This window comes from Oncorhynchus tshawytscha, linkage group LG03 (assembly GCF_018296145.1).
Source record: "Oncorhynchus tshawytscha isolate Ot180627B linkage group LG03, Otsh_v2.0, whole genome shotgun sequence".
NCBI lineage: Eukaryota > Metazoa > Chordata > Actinopteri > Salmoniformes > Salmonidae > Oncorhynchus > Oncorhynchus tshawytscha.
Window position 1 is genome coordinate 27195092 of NC_056431.1, and position 16906 is coordinate 27211997.

Genomic DNA, 16906 nt, shown 5'->3' on the forward strand with positions numbered 1-16906 from the left:
AAAGATGGAACACAAAGATAAAGAGAGTTTCCTGGTTTGCTTTCTCTGCATTTGAGCAACTAAAGTCCTGCCTATGAGACGAGGGCCCATACTCATAAAGTATCTCAGAGTAAGAGTACTGATCTAGGATCGTGTACCCCCTTTCCATTCATCATATATTAAAAGCAGACCTGATACTAGATGCGCAGTCCTACTCTCACGATTTATGAATACGGGTCCAGAGCTAGGTGACCTCAGGTTTTATGTGAGCACAAGCACCCGTACACAGTCCAACTGTGTATTAGGCTACGTACCATAGCATCCTGCAGCAGGTCCTCCAGTCGCGTGGCCGTAGTGGTGCGATCGCAGCTGTACTTCTTCTTCATCGTCTCCTGCATCTTCTTCATCGTCTCCTCAGCTTCTTTCACGTCCGAAAAGAACTGCGAAGAATTACAAGACGATAAGGGCATGTGTATTGAACAATAACACGAGAACGTCAACAATTGGGTTTGGAACTATCACTTATGGAACCGTGCAGGTTTATGAGCCATTCTCTATTTAGAAAATGATTTGGAGCATACAAACCTGGTAGTACGCTGTGTTCTCTTTGAGGTGAGCCTCGATGCAACAACACAGCTGCAGGATCCAGCTCCACTGAGTCTGCAGGGCTGCTGTGAAGGCCTGGAAATTAAAGGGGAACATGAAGAGTTGGGCAAAACAGGGTGGTGTTCATTAGGCACCAAGCGGAGGAATACTGCCTGAAACAGAGAGGGACTACCTGAACTTGTCCAATAAGACATGCTTGTTTGCAAAATAATCTACTACGGTATGCAGTTCTGTGTACTAACGCATACATCTAGGTTTACCCTGCTATTGCTCATGGAGACCACTAGGAGGTAGTGTAGTGCTCACCTCCACTGTTTTCTTGCCAGGGTGGCCCTCCTTCAGCATCTTGTCTCCTGTGCCCTGGATGTCGTTGACCTTTTTCTCTCTCAGCTCCAGCTCACGCATCAGACCCTTCAGAATGAAGATGAGCTATCATTGAGCTATCAACAGGCTTACATTCAGCTGAGCACTACTCCAGAGTTTGGAAATACTGTATGATCTATTCAATCTTTTTCTAGGCTTCAGAAAATGTGCACTTGAACAACCAAGCTGTCTTAACAGCATTTCTGATATATTTTTCAAGTGATGTATATGGTTTTCTGGGTGGGCGGTTGGACCTACCGAGTAGTTGTCTTTCTTGGCGGTCATGTTGGTGTTGCGGTCGCTCCAGTCGTAGTTGACCTCCTCCTCCTCTTTGTCGTTGAGCCACATCAGCTCCTTGGTTGCCGCGCTGACAAACACATAGAGCGAGTCCAGGTTACGCAGACGAGACTTGGAGGAGTTCTGGGAGAGAGTGGTGAAAGAGGGAAGATATAGATTAGATGACACACTGCATGTGTGCATTTATGAGAATACAATTATTACTAATCCTGGTGGTTGTTGACTAGAACAGCATCTTTACCCAAAAATATTACATTTAACACTAAATAACGCTTCTTAATAAAAGATCTTACCAGCAGCTTGGCATACTGAAGGTCCAGTTTGCCCAGGTATTGACTGTACATCCCCTTACTGACTGGGGATAGCTGGCTCTGAGGGACACAAGAGACACACGGGCAACATCAATGTAATGTCACAGTCAGAGAGGATCTAGCACTTGACGATGGTAATGAACGTGTATCATGTCTCCATTCCCTTGGATCGAATACAAAGTACATGATATAAACTTGTTCAAAGTGTAATGGAAATACTGTATATGGAGATATATAGAGTCTATGAAACAAAGTTATTATAACACCCCACTAAAACATATTTCACCTTTGCCCCTTTAAGGTCTAGTACCTCGTCAGCCTTGGCCCGTTCGATCTTGGCGCGGAAGTCCTCCACGGTCTGGTGCAGGCCCCGGTGGCTGCCCAGCTGAGACTCCACGGTGGGCAGGTCCGAGCCCCACTCGGCCTCGTCAATCCGCCTCTGACTCTCCTCCACCCAGGTCAGCAGGTCCTGGGCGTAACGCAGGGTCACCTCGTCCAGCTCAGGACGCATCCTGGAGGACGACTGCTGGATGGTCTGGGTCTGGATCATCTGGGTGGTCGTCACCTGCGACTTGAGACGCAGGTTGTAATCGGTGCGCAGGTTCACAAGACGCTCGTGAAGGCGGTACACCCTGTGGGAACGACACGCATTTGACAGGTAAGTGTTCTGTCCTGCAACACATTTCTTCAATTAAATGACTATGGTTATGCAACAAGCTTAGGTCTCAATCAGCGTTCATGACTACAGGGGGAGGGGATATCATTTATAATTTAGAGAAAATTGTTACCCTAACAAAGCAAATCGCTGTAATCGATCAATGTATATAATATAATCGAATAGAAAATAGAAACTTTATCATCCATTTTGTGAGAAACTGAAACGGCCAACTCACCTGCGGTACATCTGCTCGGCCTGCAGGTGGCGCCCATCTTTGAGCAGCTGCACGTCGTTGAAGAGCAGACGTATCATGCCGTCTGCCTTGTCCAGGTCCCGCGCCACCTCGGCAGTGTGCTGAGCCGGCTTCCCTGCACTCAGGAGACGGATGTCCTAGAGGGAGGAGGCCATACCAATATTAAATGTCATTAACCTATGAGCGTTCGAAAGAGAGAAGGTAAAGGGTTTCTATGGTTGACAGACAAGTAATGCATCCTCCACTTTAAGGATTCCATGGCTTTGCAAACTGTTGGGAGATCAGTTCAGATCTTCATTTTGTTATGTGAGACTGTATCCAGCCCACCTCACGCTGTTGTATGACAGAAGAGGGAATACCATTCTGATTGGAGCATTTTCACTGGTGATGACTGGACACATTGTTTACTACCTCATTCAAAACCAGACAGCTAATGATTTTCTAACTGGAGCATATGACTTACCCGGTATGAGTCATTTGACCCAATCACTGGCCTATAGCAACTTCACATAATTGAGGACAATGACTGTCCTTAGTTTCCCCCAGCTCTAGCCACAGCCTGTCCCGGCTCCAGCCTCATTCCCAGCCCTAATCCCAGCTCAAACCTCAGCCCCAGTCCCAGCCTCAGCCTCAGTCTCATTCTCAGGCTCATTCCCAGGTCCAGTCCCAGCCTCGGGCCTCACTGTACAGTCAGAGTGTTAGTGGTCCAAGACTCACCGTCTGCAGCAGGGTCTCCAGCTGATTGAGCTGCTCCTCACACACACCGGACTCCATCTGGACTTTACTGACGATCCTCTGGAGTCTCTCTAGCCTGAGGGAAGAGAAGAGGAGCGTTAACACTGATCTGGTCAAAACATTTTTGTTTTCAAATGGTTTTTAGCAAACATACCCGGTCAGGGTCAACACGGGCCTGGGTATAGGATTTCACTTCTGTACCATGCTAAAAGTGAATGAATCAATAGAAAAACAAACAAACCAAAAATGTTTTATGTCACGATTAAGAATATCAAGTATCAAATATAACATATTCCTTGCTTGGCCACAGCTAAAAAAAGTCATAACATCGTAACACAATAACCACGACAGCACAATCGCTGAAAGTCCGGAACAAGACACTTACGGCCTCTTCGAATGCAGAAGGTACTCTACTCTATAAGGGTCGGTCACAAATGCCATACTCCTTGTCCCTATGCCCCCCTTTTAAATTCCCAGGTAGAGCGGTGGCTCTTCTTAACATAGTCCCGTCGTGTCATGGGAATTCTCTCCCAACCTTGGCAGAGACCACAAGTGTCTGCTGCGTTGTGTAAGGCAAAATTCTGCTGAGCTTGTCCAGCCATTCCTCCTCCCAGTTCATGAATAAGGCTGCCCAGACAGAGCGCTGTCCAGTCTGATGAACTTCGTCGAAACTAGCAAACGATGACTGCCCATTACACTGAACACGGACCAGGCAAACAAGGCTGTCTCATGACAGTGGACCAGCCCATTTGAAGACCACTTGCAGCGCAACACCCCTCCAGCTACCTAGGCCTTATGATATTGATAACATTGGCATTTGATGTCTTCTGACAGATAATCACATCTGATTAAGTTGACAAGAAGACATTTTGTAAAAAAAATAAAATCAAAAAAATCGCTCCACGTGTACAGAGGATGTCTTTCTTCGCAATCCCTTCATAGCAAAGGGAAAACCTGATTCAATCGTAACTTCTGGATATGGAGTCTCCAAATGAGGGGAGATGGGTAATAGAATTACTGTGCATCACTAGGCTTCAGAGGTTATTCTTGCAGCTGTTGAAAACGGCACATGTAACCACAAGGAAATGGTTCGGTGAATAGAATCGGCTTGATAAGAATCCATCTGTCACTCTCTGTGGTTTTAATATGAACCATGATTCATTCGCTGTAAGTAAATTGTAAGTAAATTGTAAGTAAATTGCACTCGTCAACGGTCTGATATTCTAACCTACGCTTTGTGGCGCTACTCAATACAAAAAAAAACTAGTGGAAACGTCCATCTAAAGTCAAGAAGTCATCCCTGAAGACCTTAGAGAAACCAGTCAGGACAGTGTCCAAGCTCCTTACGGCATCCTAGATAGCGAACCTCGGGCGTGCCAATGGTATTACTGTTCAAGAGGAGCTGGCTCGAGACAAACCACAGCCTAAACACGGTCCCAGAGCAGTGCAACTAAGGTAAAACTGGGTTTAATAGACTAATGGAGTTAGTTATCCAGGATGCTCTCACACAGACCAACGAATCAATGACCGGTCTTGTGTCAAAACAACAACATATTCTTCCCATTTTGTAAAATGAAGGATTTCTTTCTAACAAAACAGGCAGAAACTAACAAGGTCACTTGAAGAGAGTAGATATATAGTAAACAAAAATATAAACACAAACAAGGAACAATTTAATTCATTTTGCTGAGTTCCCATGAGGAAATCAGTCAATTGAAATAATAAATTCATTCGGTCCTAATATATAGATTTCACATGACTGGGAGTAGAGATACGTATCTGTTGGTCATAGATACCTTTATAAAATGGACCTTACAATGGGCCTTAGTATCTCTTCATGATATTTTTGTGCATTCAAACTGCCATCGATAAAATGCAATTGTGTTCGTTGTCCGTAGCTTATGCCTGCCCATACCATAACCCCACTTTGGGACACTCTGTTCACAACGTTGACATCAGCAAATCGCTATCCCACACGGCGGCATACACGTGGTCTGTGGTTGTGAGGCCGGTTGGGCGCACTGCCAAATTCTCTAAAACGACGTTGGAGGCGGCTTATAAAGAAATTAACATTCAATTCTCTGGCAACAGCTCTGGTGGACATTCCTGAAGTCAGCATGCCAATTGCACGCTCCCTCAAAACTTTAGACATCTGTGGTATTGAGATTTGTGACAAAACTGCACATTTTAGAGTGGCCTTTTATTGTCCACAGCACAAGGTGCACCTGTGTAATGATCATGGTGTTTAACCAGATTATTAATATGCCACACCTGTCAAGTGGATGGATTATCTTGGCAACTCATTTGTGCACAGAATTTGAGAGAAATACGCTTTTTTGTGCATATGGAACATTTCTGGGATCTTTTATTTCAGCTCACGAAACATGGGACCAAGACTTTACATGTTGCGTTGGTATTTTTGATCAGTGTAGATCCAGATGAGGATTGATGGAATCATGGAATAATACGGCCAGACATTGATATCCACCACACAGCTTCACTCACACACCTCTCAAACTCTGTCCTGAGCAGTCGTTCTCTCTCAAGGATGGACACGTGCAGACGGCCCCATTCCTTCTCCACATCAATGGGATGGTAGCCTGGAGGAACCTTGACCTGACCAGCATGCACTGCACTCTGTAGAGGGAGTGATGTAAAATAATAGGTGTCAGACCTCTAGCCACAAATCAGACAACCACTTTTATCTATCTATATCAATCTATCAAAAAATAGAGTATAGTAGAGTATATTGGAATGGGATACAATAGAGTAGAGTAGAACATAATAAAATAGAATCGAATAGACTAGAATGCAAATAGAATAGAAAATAACAGAATAGAAGCTCTGTGCGCATGGCTAACCTCAAAGGACTGGTAGATGAGTTTGGAACGGTGCTTGTCGGCCTCCTTTGCAGGCAGTTCTGTCTCTTTGAACTTCAAGAACTGACGCCACAGGATCTGAAAGAGAGAGAGAGACAGGATGAAGGAGACATTTTTTTACCGTTCTTGAACGGTCACAAAGGGGAAATTGACGTAGGAAAAAAAATCTATGTGTGGTGAAGTGTTGTATCCTTGCTCAGAGATACATCGGCAGATTTTTCACATTGTCGGCTCAGGTATGCGAACCAGCGACATTTCGGTTCCTGGCCCAAAACTCTAACCGCTAGGCTACCTACCTTATTATCTTGTGACTCAATCCATCCTACTCTTGCTTCCTTTTTAAAATGCTACATGACACTGAACAGGGTTGATGACAATTCTATTTCAAGACAGTCAATTCAGAAAGTAAACTGAAATTCCATTTGAAATGGAATTGACCCCAACCACAACAGCAGTACTTATTCCAACTGCTTCCATTGACTCTAGTCTAGGAGATGATTCTGCTTCCATTGACTCTAGTCTAGGAGATGATTCTGCTTCCATGTTTACATTGACATGTTTACATTCTCACAGTGGGCGTTACTTGAGAAAGGATTGCAACCTTGTAGGTTTATAACATGTTCCCATGTCCTTAATTCACATACATACACACAGAGCTTGACCTTTTCAAATGGCCATTAAACATGGGATTACCTAAATCCAACATGGTAACCAGATCAATAATGTGGCTAACCCGATTATTCAGACACCGCCCCAAATAAAAACTCAAGCTAACAAAGATTAAGGGGCGTTGAAAAGTATTACATAGAAAAGTCAGATGCCTTATTAGAAGACGCAGACGGTGTATCGACACAAATAGAAACAAATAGAGACTATCGACACGGCTTTTGTCTGTATTTGGGAAACATTTTCTAGGAAAAGAGTTCTTGGAACGAGACTACCTTGAAGCACAATATCCCCAGCATTGTACTGCTCATTCTGATAATGCCATTTTAAGCCACATAATAGGTGTTCCAGTTGATAAAGGAAATTTGACACAGAGGTGCGCCCTCCTCTATTTTACTGTACAATTCCTTTGACTCTACTGTACAAGATTTGGAAACTGATTACAGCAACTGATAGGGTTAATGAATGTTTTATACATTATCCAATAGGAGGAGAACTTAGCTGACCTAGCCTTTTGTCTGACAGTCCCCTTTGTTTCCACAGAGAAAGTTGCAGGCACGCTAGCCAGGGAATGGGGAGGGGCAGTACGGAAGATTCCACCGAGGATTAGGTAGAATAATGTGTGGCTTCAGGTCTGCTTTTCTCAGCTCCAGTGCCACCCAGCCAGATGCCACACAATGCAACCACACGAGACAATGCAATCTCAAGACTGTAATTGCTCTGTTTGATGTGGGATCGAATGGCAGAGCTAGCTGCTTGTTCATATTTGTTTGTTTTTTTACCTTGATTTAACTAGGCAAGTCAGTTAAGAACAAATTCTTATTTTCAATGACAGCCTACCAGGGAACAGTGGTTTAACTGCCTTGTTCAGGGGCAGAACGACAGATTTTTTTTACCTCGTCAGCTCGGGGATTCAATCTTGCAACCTTTCAACTAGCCCAACACTCTAACCACTAGGCTACTCTGCCGCCCGATAACGACTTCACTATTTAACGACCATGCGACTCACGAGCGCTGACGATGTACGTACGCATCCATATCAGTAAGAGCTCAGAGAAATGCATTTCCAGAACAATTTGATCATGTCCGGCATCTCTGAATAGGCTTAGTGATGGCAACAGAAAATGTGAGTGGAGAAATGTTAGAATCATAATTCACAGCCCCCCAAAAATGCCTTAGCTACAGACACGATATATAGACACAGAAACACATATAGTATTTTCATTATCCAAGTTACAGTATACACGCTCCCATTTCAAACAATAATGCATTACGTGACCAGCCACAGATAGCATTCCAATCCCACTCACAACAGCCCTACTAGTAACTGTCCAGGTAGGAGACTCACCTCTATCTCCTCATAGCTGCCTGGGAACCTCCTCTCCCCGAAGATAACGACATGGTGGCTTATCCACTGCCGAATGATAGTGACCAGCTCATAGTACTCTGTCCAGCGCAGCTCCAACTCCTGTGGCGCAGAGAACACAGCAGACAACGACGGGGTTTAACGACAGACAGCCAAGAGCCTTCTCCTGGAGAGCCACGATGACTCGCCTGCTCACACACCACCCTCACTCAATTAAAGTGTCAACAGGCCCAGCCTTGTGTGGCTGGACAGGGAGCAGAGTGTGAGTGAGTGAATGTTGTTACTGATTGTCCCGTTGACAATATTGATTATTATTACGCTTTGGCAATATGTACAGTACATTGTTACATCAAGCCAATAAAAGCAGGTAAAATTGAAAGAGAGAGAGAGCGAGAATGATAATGTAGTGTGTGTGTACGTGCATTAGTACACACGTGTGCAATGAACAAAAGTTCCCTCCTTTACAAAAGTCCCCTACTTTACCTTTACCCAGTACATCTTTAGTTAGCATTGGAGTACAAATGGCACTCTAAAATCTGTTTTGGAAATACAATACAGTACACCATTCTGCTTTTCCAGCAGCTCTCTTCTGTGTGCTGTGATCATGCTGTGGTGTGAGAGGGGTGTTTATTGGGTAGAAAGTCCTTCGAGGTAAACACAGACGCTTGCTAATTTCCTGATTTTCCTTCTACTGTAGTTCCAAACTGAAGCGGCTCTTGCTGTCAGTGTCATAAATTAAGCAATTACATGTTCTGACTGTCACAAGCCATAATCCAGGAGTTTCCCTGAATGAACTCTCCTTGAAAGTAGGTGTTTGAATGCAATAACAGTGGCTTTATATGTCCTTTTTTAAATGGATCAATTTGAGTCTCGGGACATGAGGTGTCCAGTTTGTGAGTATATCAGGTGTAGGGACAATCTTGTAAAAAAAAACAATATGAAGTGATCAGAGATCAGTGGTGGTCAGAAGTGCACTCACGTTAGCCTGGATTCCATCCTGGACATCCCGGGGCATGGCGTCATACAGGGATGACACGTAGGTGATGATGGACTTCTCATCGGGGTGTGGCACGTCAACATCTGGGGAAATCATTTGTTTGTTTATAGATGGGGGTTTTTTCACAGCGAAAGAGGAATGGAGATGCCGCAAATACCAAAAAACGGGATTAAGTACTTTGAGGTGTTATTAGTTTACTTTGTACATTTTTTTAGGATGAGGACCTTTCATTGTATAACAAAAAGTGAAGTGCACCCAATCATTGGTTGGTATGTGAAGACGTGTGTAAACATTAGTTATACACCTAGATCATGTTCTTGGTGGATTTGGAGAAGGGAGTAAGCTATCAAAATATTTGATTGGACACGGCTCATACAGTACATCAGCACTGAAGGGTATGGGTGGGGTAGTGGGGCGGAGTCTCTCACCCCTGACTCTCCTTCCATTAAATAGCAAGAGTACAAAGTTAGGTGGGACGTGGTTGGAGAACCTGGGGTGCATTCACTAAGAACAAAACAGAAGCAAACAACAAAATGGGGAGGGAATTTGCCAAATAGAAGCTATTGTTTTCGTTGGAAAAAAATGTTTTCCGTTTGCAAAACATTTTGCAACTCTTTGCTACAGTGTGCACTTATGATTCCACCCCTGGTGTTGAGGTCAGCCATCATCACATGTGCATGCACTGGAGGATCTCCGTGCAGTCTTACCCTCTGGATCCAACAGGCGTGTCACGCCCAGGTCCGTCTCGGCCACGTTGAAGGCGTACTCAAGGTTCTGCACGTTGGTCTGGCGGTACACCTTACTCATGTCAATGAGTCTAGGCCTGAGGAGACAGAACCATGGGACATCAGTCACGATTGGTGTAAAGGCAGTGTAGACAGATGAGGGTATAAGGACTGGCCGGGCAGACACGGATAATTCCTACCTACATATCGCTTGTCCTAAATAAAAATGCCACGTCTGTATGTCAGAAATCTGTAAGTGAACACCTGCCTTCCCTGGGGTGCTTGGCATCTATATATGAACGGAATGTTACATGGGGCTGCAGCAGACAACAAGGGCAGCCATGTTTCAAATTGGATAAGCACCTAGACTCGCTCCCCGTTACCATCCTCTCCGTGGTGCAGATGAGTGGAAGTGAACAGAAAATAACCATAGGGAAACATTCAAAGCATGCTGTTACTAAAATTCAATTCTTGACCAATGTAAACATTACAACAACAAAAAATCTGTTCCCTCTCGATTTCATTTTTCATTGCATCCATTGAGAACCAAAAGACACTGTTTAGAACTGATTCTATTTTTTTAATGGCACAGTGTACTCATTCTCTCTTTACAATACATTCACATTATTCTGATATACTCCCAAAGTAAAGCCCAAGACAAATAAGAGAGAAGCTTAGAGCAGACCCGTACAGCGATTTGACGTGAAGGGTGGAGCGAACAGTGTAGTAGTCCCCAGGGCTTGGGTCCGATTCCAGGCACTGCACCTCCCTAAAAGAGAGCTGCTTCCGTGGCCTGGGGGGCCTCCCTTCTACCCTACTGGGGCTGACTAGCCTCCCCTCCCCTCCCTGGAGGCTGTGGGGGCTGCAGTCATGTCCCAGCCCTGTCCCCTGGCCCAGTTCCTGGTCCCCTGAGTGGGAGTCGCAGCTGGAGTGGGCTACTGAGCCGTGGGATCCCTGGCCCAAGTCCCAGGAGGAGCCTTCTGAGGGGATATTGTCACACTGCATGACCACGCGGTCTTCCAATGAGCTGACCAAGCCTGTGCCCCTGCTGGACGAGCGGCCAGTCCTCTTCTTGGACTTTGTGGACAGCTTCCTCTTCAGACTCGATATCATGGTGCCTTCTGGGAGTTGTAGTCTCCCCAAAACAGAGAGCTAGCTGGCTCGATGTTTCATACTCATCCCGTGGCAAGTGAAAACGTTGCACTTAACGGTGAAATTCCAATTCCAAAAGGCGTGCTGCTCCAACCATTTTAACAAGGTGATGGTTTGGTGTTTGTTCGAGAAACAATCGGGTCCATGTCTGCAGAATGTGCAGGTAAATCCCACCCGAGCATTTACGTCTTCAATAGGACGTCTTCACAATCTTCACGTCGAGGTTACAAAGAGTGCTCAACCCTCTCCGTGAGAGAAGAAACATCTCTGTACCACTAGGAGGCTAACTGCTGTCATCCCCTCTGACCTGACCTCCCAACCTCAGCCCGGTCTATCCAAAACAGCTCCCCCGATATCAACTGTAACTTTCACCAGTTAGGTCCTTAGTTCCCAGGGTGACAACAACATTCAAACCTCCAAATAAGCTGTTAAAAAAAAGGGCCGCAAATTGGCGGATAGTGCAGACTGCAGGCTGTGCAAAAAGTAACTGCAGTGTTCGTCGTTTTAGTAGGAGTGTTACAGTGACACACCTCTCGCTTTATGAAAATAAGCTACTAAATAGACTGCCTTAGGTGACACTCAAAACCGTAAAAAAAAAAAAAAGTGTTCTCTCTCTCGCTCTGTTAGAGGGAGCAGGGTGTAGCTGAACTTTGCAGGTACACGCACAGCTTTGATTGAACCTGCCCCGTGGGCCTCTCTTTCTTTCTTCCTTTTGTGCCACGCCTGGCTGGGTATTCACCCAAGTTTCCCCTCACCACATGGCCCTCTTTTTCAGTCGCTCTCATGTTTCATTCAGACTCCCTGGGGATGTGCAGGGTGCTGCTTTCATTACATGTTAGGTGCTGGAAGACCCCTATTATTTACAGATAATGAGCCCTGTCTCTGTGGCTTTTTAGGACTCCGCCTCCCACTTTGAGAGACCACAGACATGTCTCCACTCGCAGGGCAGCTCTCATATTCATGTCTATATACGTAACTGTATATGCTTCAGCAGAGACTAAAGCAGCTCTAAGGCCATTGTAGTATTTAACAGAAGGAGTGATTCACTGAGAACTCAACTGGTCACTCCTCTAGTCCAAGGCTCCCAAGGAAAAATAGATTCTTATGAAAGGACAAGTAATCAAACCCCATCTTTCCCAATTCTACACCACCCATGTGCCTCAGACAGCACCATCTCCATCTGAATGGGCATTAGTGAGTCTAATAACGTAATAATAACAGCATATACAGTAAGTGTTCAAACCAGTGCCAGTACCTGTATCCATCTGAGACAACACCCACCTGTGGTATTCCAAGCCCAGGGCAATGACAGGTTCAAATAAATGTCTTATTAGAGCTGCCTGAAACCTGTACGATCAAGTACGGCCAGGAGAGGAGATTGAACAACTACAGAGTTAGATGTAAAAACGTAATTTACCTCAGGACAAGTCAGAATTGAGAAATAAAACACGAAGTGGATACACAACCTTATTTTATAAGACATGGAAAACGTCTCTCACGCTTGTCAAAACTGAAAGCCGTGTCTGATTGATTATGTGCCTGATAGTCTGCATTTGTATTCATATACATGACTAAAATGATGTGGACACCTGCTTGTTGGACAGCTCATTCCAAAATCATGGACATTAATATGGAGTTGGTCCCCCCTTTGCTGCTATAACAGCCTCCACTCTTCTGGGAAGGCTTTCCACTAGATTTTGGAACGTTGGTGCAGGGACTTGCTTCCATCCAGCCACAAGAGCATTAGTGAGGTCGGGCACTGATGTTGGGCGATTAGGCCTGGCTCACAGTCGGCGCTCCAATTCATTCCAAAGGTGTTCAATTGGGTTGAGGTCATGGCTCTGTGTAGGCCAGTCAAGTTCTTCCATACCGATCTCAACGAACCAATTCTGTATGGACCTCGCTTTGTGCACCGGGGAATTGTCATGCTGAAACAAGAAAGGGCCCCAAACTGTTGCCACAAAGTTGGAAGCTGTAGCCTTAAGATTTCCCTTCACTGGAACTAAGGGGACTAGCCGATGAAAAACAGCCCCAGAATATTATTCCTCCTCCACCAAACTTTACAGTTGGCACTATGCATTGGGGCAGGTAGCATTCTCCTGGCATCCGCCAAACTCAGATTCGTCCCCCGGACTGCCAGATGGTGAAGCGTGATTCATCACTCCAAAGAACGTGTTTCCACTGCTCCAGAGTTCAATGGCGGTGAGCTTTACACCACTTTAGCTGTGTAAAGCTTTACACCACTCCAGCCGATGCTTGGCATCGTACATGGTGATCTTAGGCTTGTGTGCGGCTGCTTGGCCATGGAAACCCATTTCATGATGGTCCCGACAAACAGTTCTTGTGCTGACGCTGCTTCCAGAGGCAGTTTAGAACTTCGTAGATAGTGCTGAAACTGAGGACAGGCAATTTTTACATGCTACACGTTTTAGCACCCCCCGCGGTCCTGTTCTGTGAGCTTATGTGACCTACCACTTTACGGCTGAGCCGTTGTTGCTCCTAGAAGTTTCTACTTCACAATTAAAGCACTTACAATTGACCGCGGCAACTCTAGCAGGGCAGAAATTTGATGAACTGACCTGTTGGAGTACCAGGTTAAAAGTCACTGAACTCTTCAGTAAGGCCATTCTACTGCCAATGTTTGTCTATGGAGTTTGCATGGGTGTGCGAGTGATTTTACACACCTGTCAGCAACGGGTATGGTTGAAATAGCCGAATCCACTAATTTGACGAGGTGTCCACATACTTTTGTATATATGGTGTATATTATATATGATGTGAGCATCAACACGAGGATGCAAAGGAAATAAATAAATAAAATAAATATTGCCTGGGGTGGATGGGGAGGGATTTGGACACATGGTGTAAAAGAGAAAAATACTACAATGAATTACTTGGTAATTTAGATACGAATGGTCAAACAGCTAGCTATATATATTGTACATTTAAAGCAGCTCTTCTACCAAGCATACCTACCAATGATTGTACCTATATATGACCTAATGTATGACCTTGTGATAAAATAATAATAATAATAATAATCATTTGAAGGACTAGTCAGAACCAGCATGGCACACACTACAATTTGACATTTGACAATATGTTCCATTCCTGCTCCATCTGCTTCACATCGAATAAAACGAATGTGCGGTGATGTGTCACGACAACCCCATTGCATACAGCTTAGCACTCCCGGAGACGCTAGGACAAGACATATTAACACCTATCAGTGTCACTTACTGTGGGTAAGAGCATGAGTGGGTACAGTCTACTGAGGGGTACATTTGGGGTACTATTTTTGGAGTTAATCTCACCTTTAAAGAATGGCTGGAGGTGAGTTTACATTTTGGGGGCGACAGCGGGGCTTGCGTGTAACATTCTGAGGCTAAAATCCAAAGATGTTGGCCAGTATCTGAACATTAGTTGCAGTATATAGTCTCTTGTTTGGTTCTGGGTACAGAGATGAAATACTGTAAATGTTACACTACGTATTGTGGCTTGAGGTGTCGACCGCCAAAGTAATATACTAAAAATAATAAAAAATATATGCCATTTAGCAGACCCTTTTTCCAATCATACATTTTCCGTACAGGTGGTCCCGGGAATCGAACCCAGTATCCTGGCATTACAAGCAGCATGTTTCTACCAACTGAGCTACAGAGGACCACGTACTGGTGTTTGTGGATGACGGCGCTGAAGAGCTTGCCGTCCCTCCAGCTGGTGGTGAAGTTGTCACAGCGGATGCCCTGGTAGCCATCCACCATGCGCTGGGACCACATCAGCAGCTTCTCCTTGGCCGACATGTCGTCTGATTGGCCATTCACCTGGATGTCCGAGATCTAACAGGGGAGGACAGATACCGGGGGTTAGACAGGGGAGGAGGCCACACGCCACCAGGGTTGGGGTCAATTCCATTTACATTTTGTTCAATGCAGAAAGTTAACTAAAATTGGATGAAAATGCCTTCTCAAGTGACGAGATTTGGAATAGAAAACGGAAGTTCAGTTCACTTCCTGGATAGACTGAATTGATATGGAATTGACCCCAAACCCTGCTTGTCATGGTGGCAGAGGGAGATAGTTGGAAACAATAAAGATATAATCTATTTGAGAAAAATCGATGATGCATTGTAAGGATGGGGTTTGATTCAATCATATGATATTCTGGCTCAATCTGAATCAGGTTTGTACCCCTCAATTATCTGTGGTGGAAAACAAGAAAAAAACAGTGTTTTTCAGCCAGGGGAGGCAACTCCTGTCATCAATAGTACATATGTGACATCAAAGGGAACCGCCAACTAGATCTCAATTCCTAGATCATTGGGTAGGTGGGAGGGATGTCCAGTGGAGACTGCTCCTGCTTTGGGTCTCCAGACACAACTTAAGCACTATCTGGTCCATTGGCTAATGTGGCAGGACTATTTTAATTTTTTTTAAATTTTATTTGGGCCGGAAGGGAAATGAAATGAGTCACAGTCACCAGAGGCTCAGAGGGTACTCTCTGTACTTGCCAAAAAGACAGCTCAATTACCAAAATCTCTGCCTACTGGTCTCTTTCTGTAGTCTGTGTGTGTGGGTATACTGTAAGTGTGTGTGTCTGTGTGTTCTCCTCGGGATCCAATCCACCCCTCGATGGCCCCACCCTAAACCTCTCCCCTCTAAAGAAGAGTAGAATGCCTATGATGACTCACCAGGCTTCGGCCCTGCTGTTTTCCCCCTCCTTCTGGGAAATGAGAGATACGCCTCTCTAGCCAACGCAGTACACGGAGTGCAGTAAACCAATGAAAATGTAAATTAAACTAGAAGTTGAACTGATGTCTGTGCCCAGTGGGTACCAGTCTTACTGCAGAACCAACATCTCTTCCTGTGCCCTGCTCAACCATGGCTGCCACTTGGGCTTACTGCTCCATCTTAACTGGCAGTGCCACGCATTCTTTAATCAAATAATGTAGTGTTATAGAAAGCCCATGTGTTATTTCACAAAGGTTTTACAGCATAACATAGCAAGTAAGGGAGGTATCAGACCTGGTTTCAAATTCTATTTGACATCTTTCAAATACTTTTCATGTTTACTTAAGCCCACCTGGGGTGCCGGATGGGCAGGGTTTGACTATTGTATTGGTTCCTTTAAGCCAGGCAAATTCGATCAAGTCTAGCTAAAGTATTTGAAATTATTATTGAAATTGTTGAGTAAGACTGGGCACAGAGGTCAGTTCAATGTCTAGTGTTGATTTACAATTGTTGTCAACTAACGTGAAATCAACAAAAAATGTCACCACGTCATTCGATTTTGGTTCAAAGTTGTGTGAAAAAAAGCAGTGGTGTAAAGTACTTAAGTAAAAATACTTAAGTCGTTTTTTGGGGTATCTGTACTTTACTATTTATATTTTTGACAACTTTTACTTCACTACATTCCTATCAAAAAATATTGTACTTTTTACTTTATACATTTTCCCTGACAACAAAAAGTACTAGTTACATTATGAATGCTTAGTTAGCAGGACAGGAAAATGGTCCAATTCAAGCACCTGGTCATCCCTTCTGCCTCTGATCTGGCAGACTCACTAAACACAAATGCATCTTTTGTAAATAATGTCTGAGTGTGGGAGTGAGCCCCTGGCTATCCATACATTTTAAAAACAAGAAAATGGTGCCGTCTGCTTTGCTTAATATAAGGAATTTTATATGACTTCTACTTTTGATACTTAAGTATATTTTAGCAATTACATTTACTATTGATACTTAAGTATATTTAAAACTAAATACTTTTGGACTTTTACTAAAGTTGTATTTTACCGGATGACTTCCACTTTTACTTGAGTAACTTTCTATTAAGGTGTCTATACTTTTACTCAAGTATGACAATTGGGTACTTTTTCCACCTCGGAAAAAAAGACTAAATTCCCTTACGTTGATGACT

At 44.3% G+C, this 16906-nt stretch overlaps 1 protein-coding gene across 7 annotated transcripts in view; it reads right to left on the reverse strand.

The window, feature by feature from the left end:
* The window catches only part of LOC112233084 (plectin), a 95934-nt gene that overhangs the window by 25883 nt on the left and 53145 nt on the right, over positions 1-16906 (reverse strand). For 5 of the 7 annotated variants that reach the window (XM_042313373.1, XM_024400523.2, XM_024400502.2 and 2 more), the window contains 14 exons: positions 14660-14826; positions 9818-9933; positions 9093-9193; positions 8096-8215; positions 6064-6159; positions 5712-5839; positions 3185-3278; positions 2450-2604; positions 1867-2188; positions 1539-1616; positions 1207-1368; positions 892-996; positions 565-660; positions 294-419 (listed from right to left, as the gene is read on the reverse strand). In XM_042313373.1, coding sequence (XP_042169307.1) covers positions 294-419; positions 565-660; positions 892-996; positions 1207-1368; positions 1539-1616; positions 1867-2188; positions 2450-2604; positions 3185-3278; positions 5712-5839; positions 6064-6159; positions 8096-8215; positions 9093-9193; positions 9818-9933; positions 14660-14826 — 1866 coding nt within the window. Of the gene's footprint in view, positions 1-293; positions 420-564; positions 661-891; positions 997-1206; positions 1369-1538; positions 1617-1842; positions 2189-2449; positions 2605-3184; positions 3279-5711; positions 5840-6063; positions 6160-8095; positions 8216-9092; positions 9194-9817; positions 9934-14659; positions 14827-16906 lie in introns of all 7 variants that reach the window. The other 2 variants (XM_042313382.1, XM_042313377.1) reach the window with 1 other exon arrangement.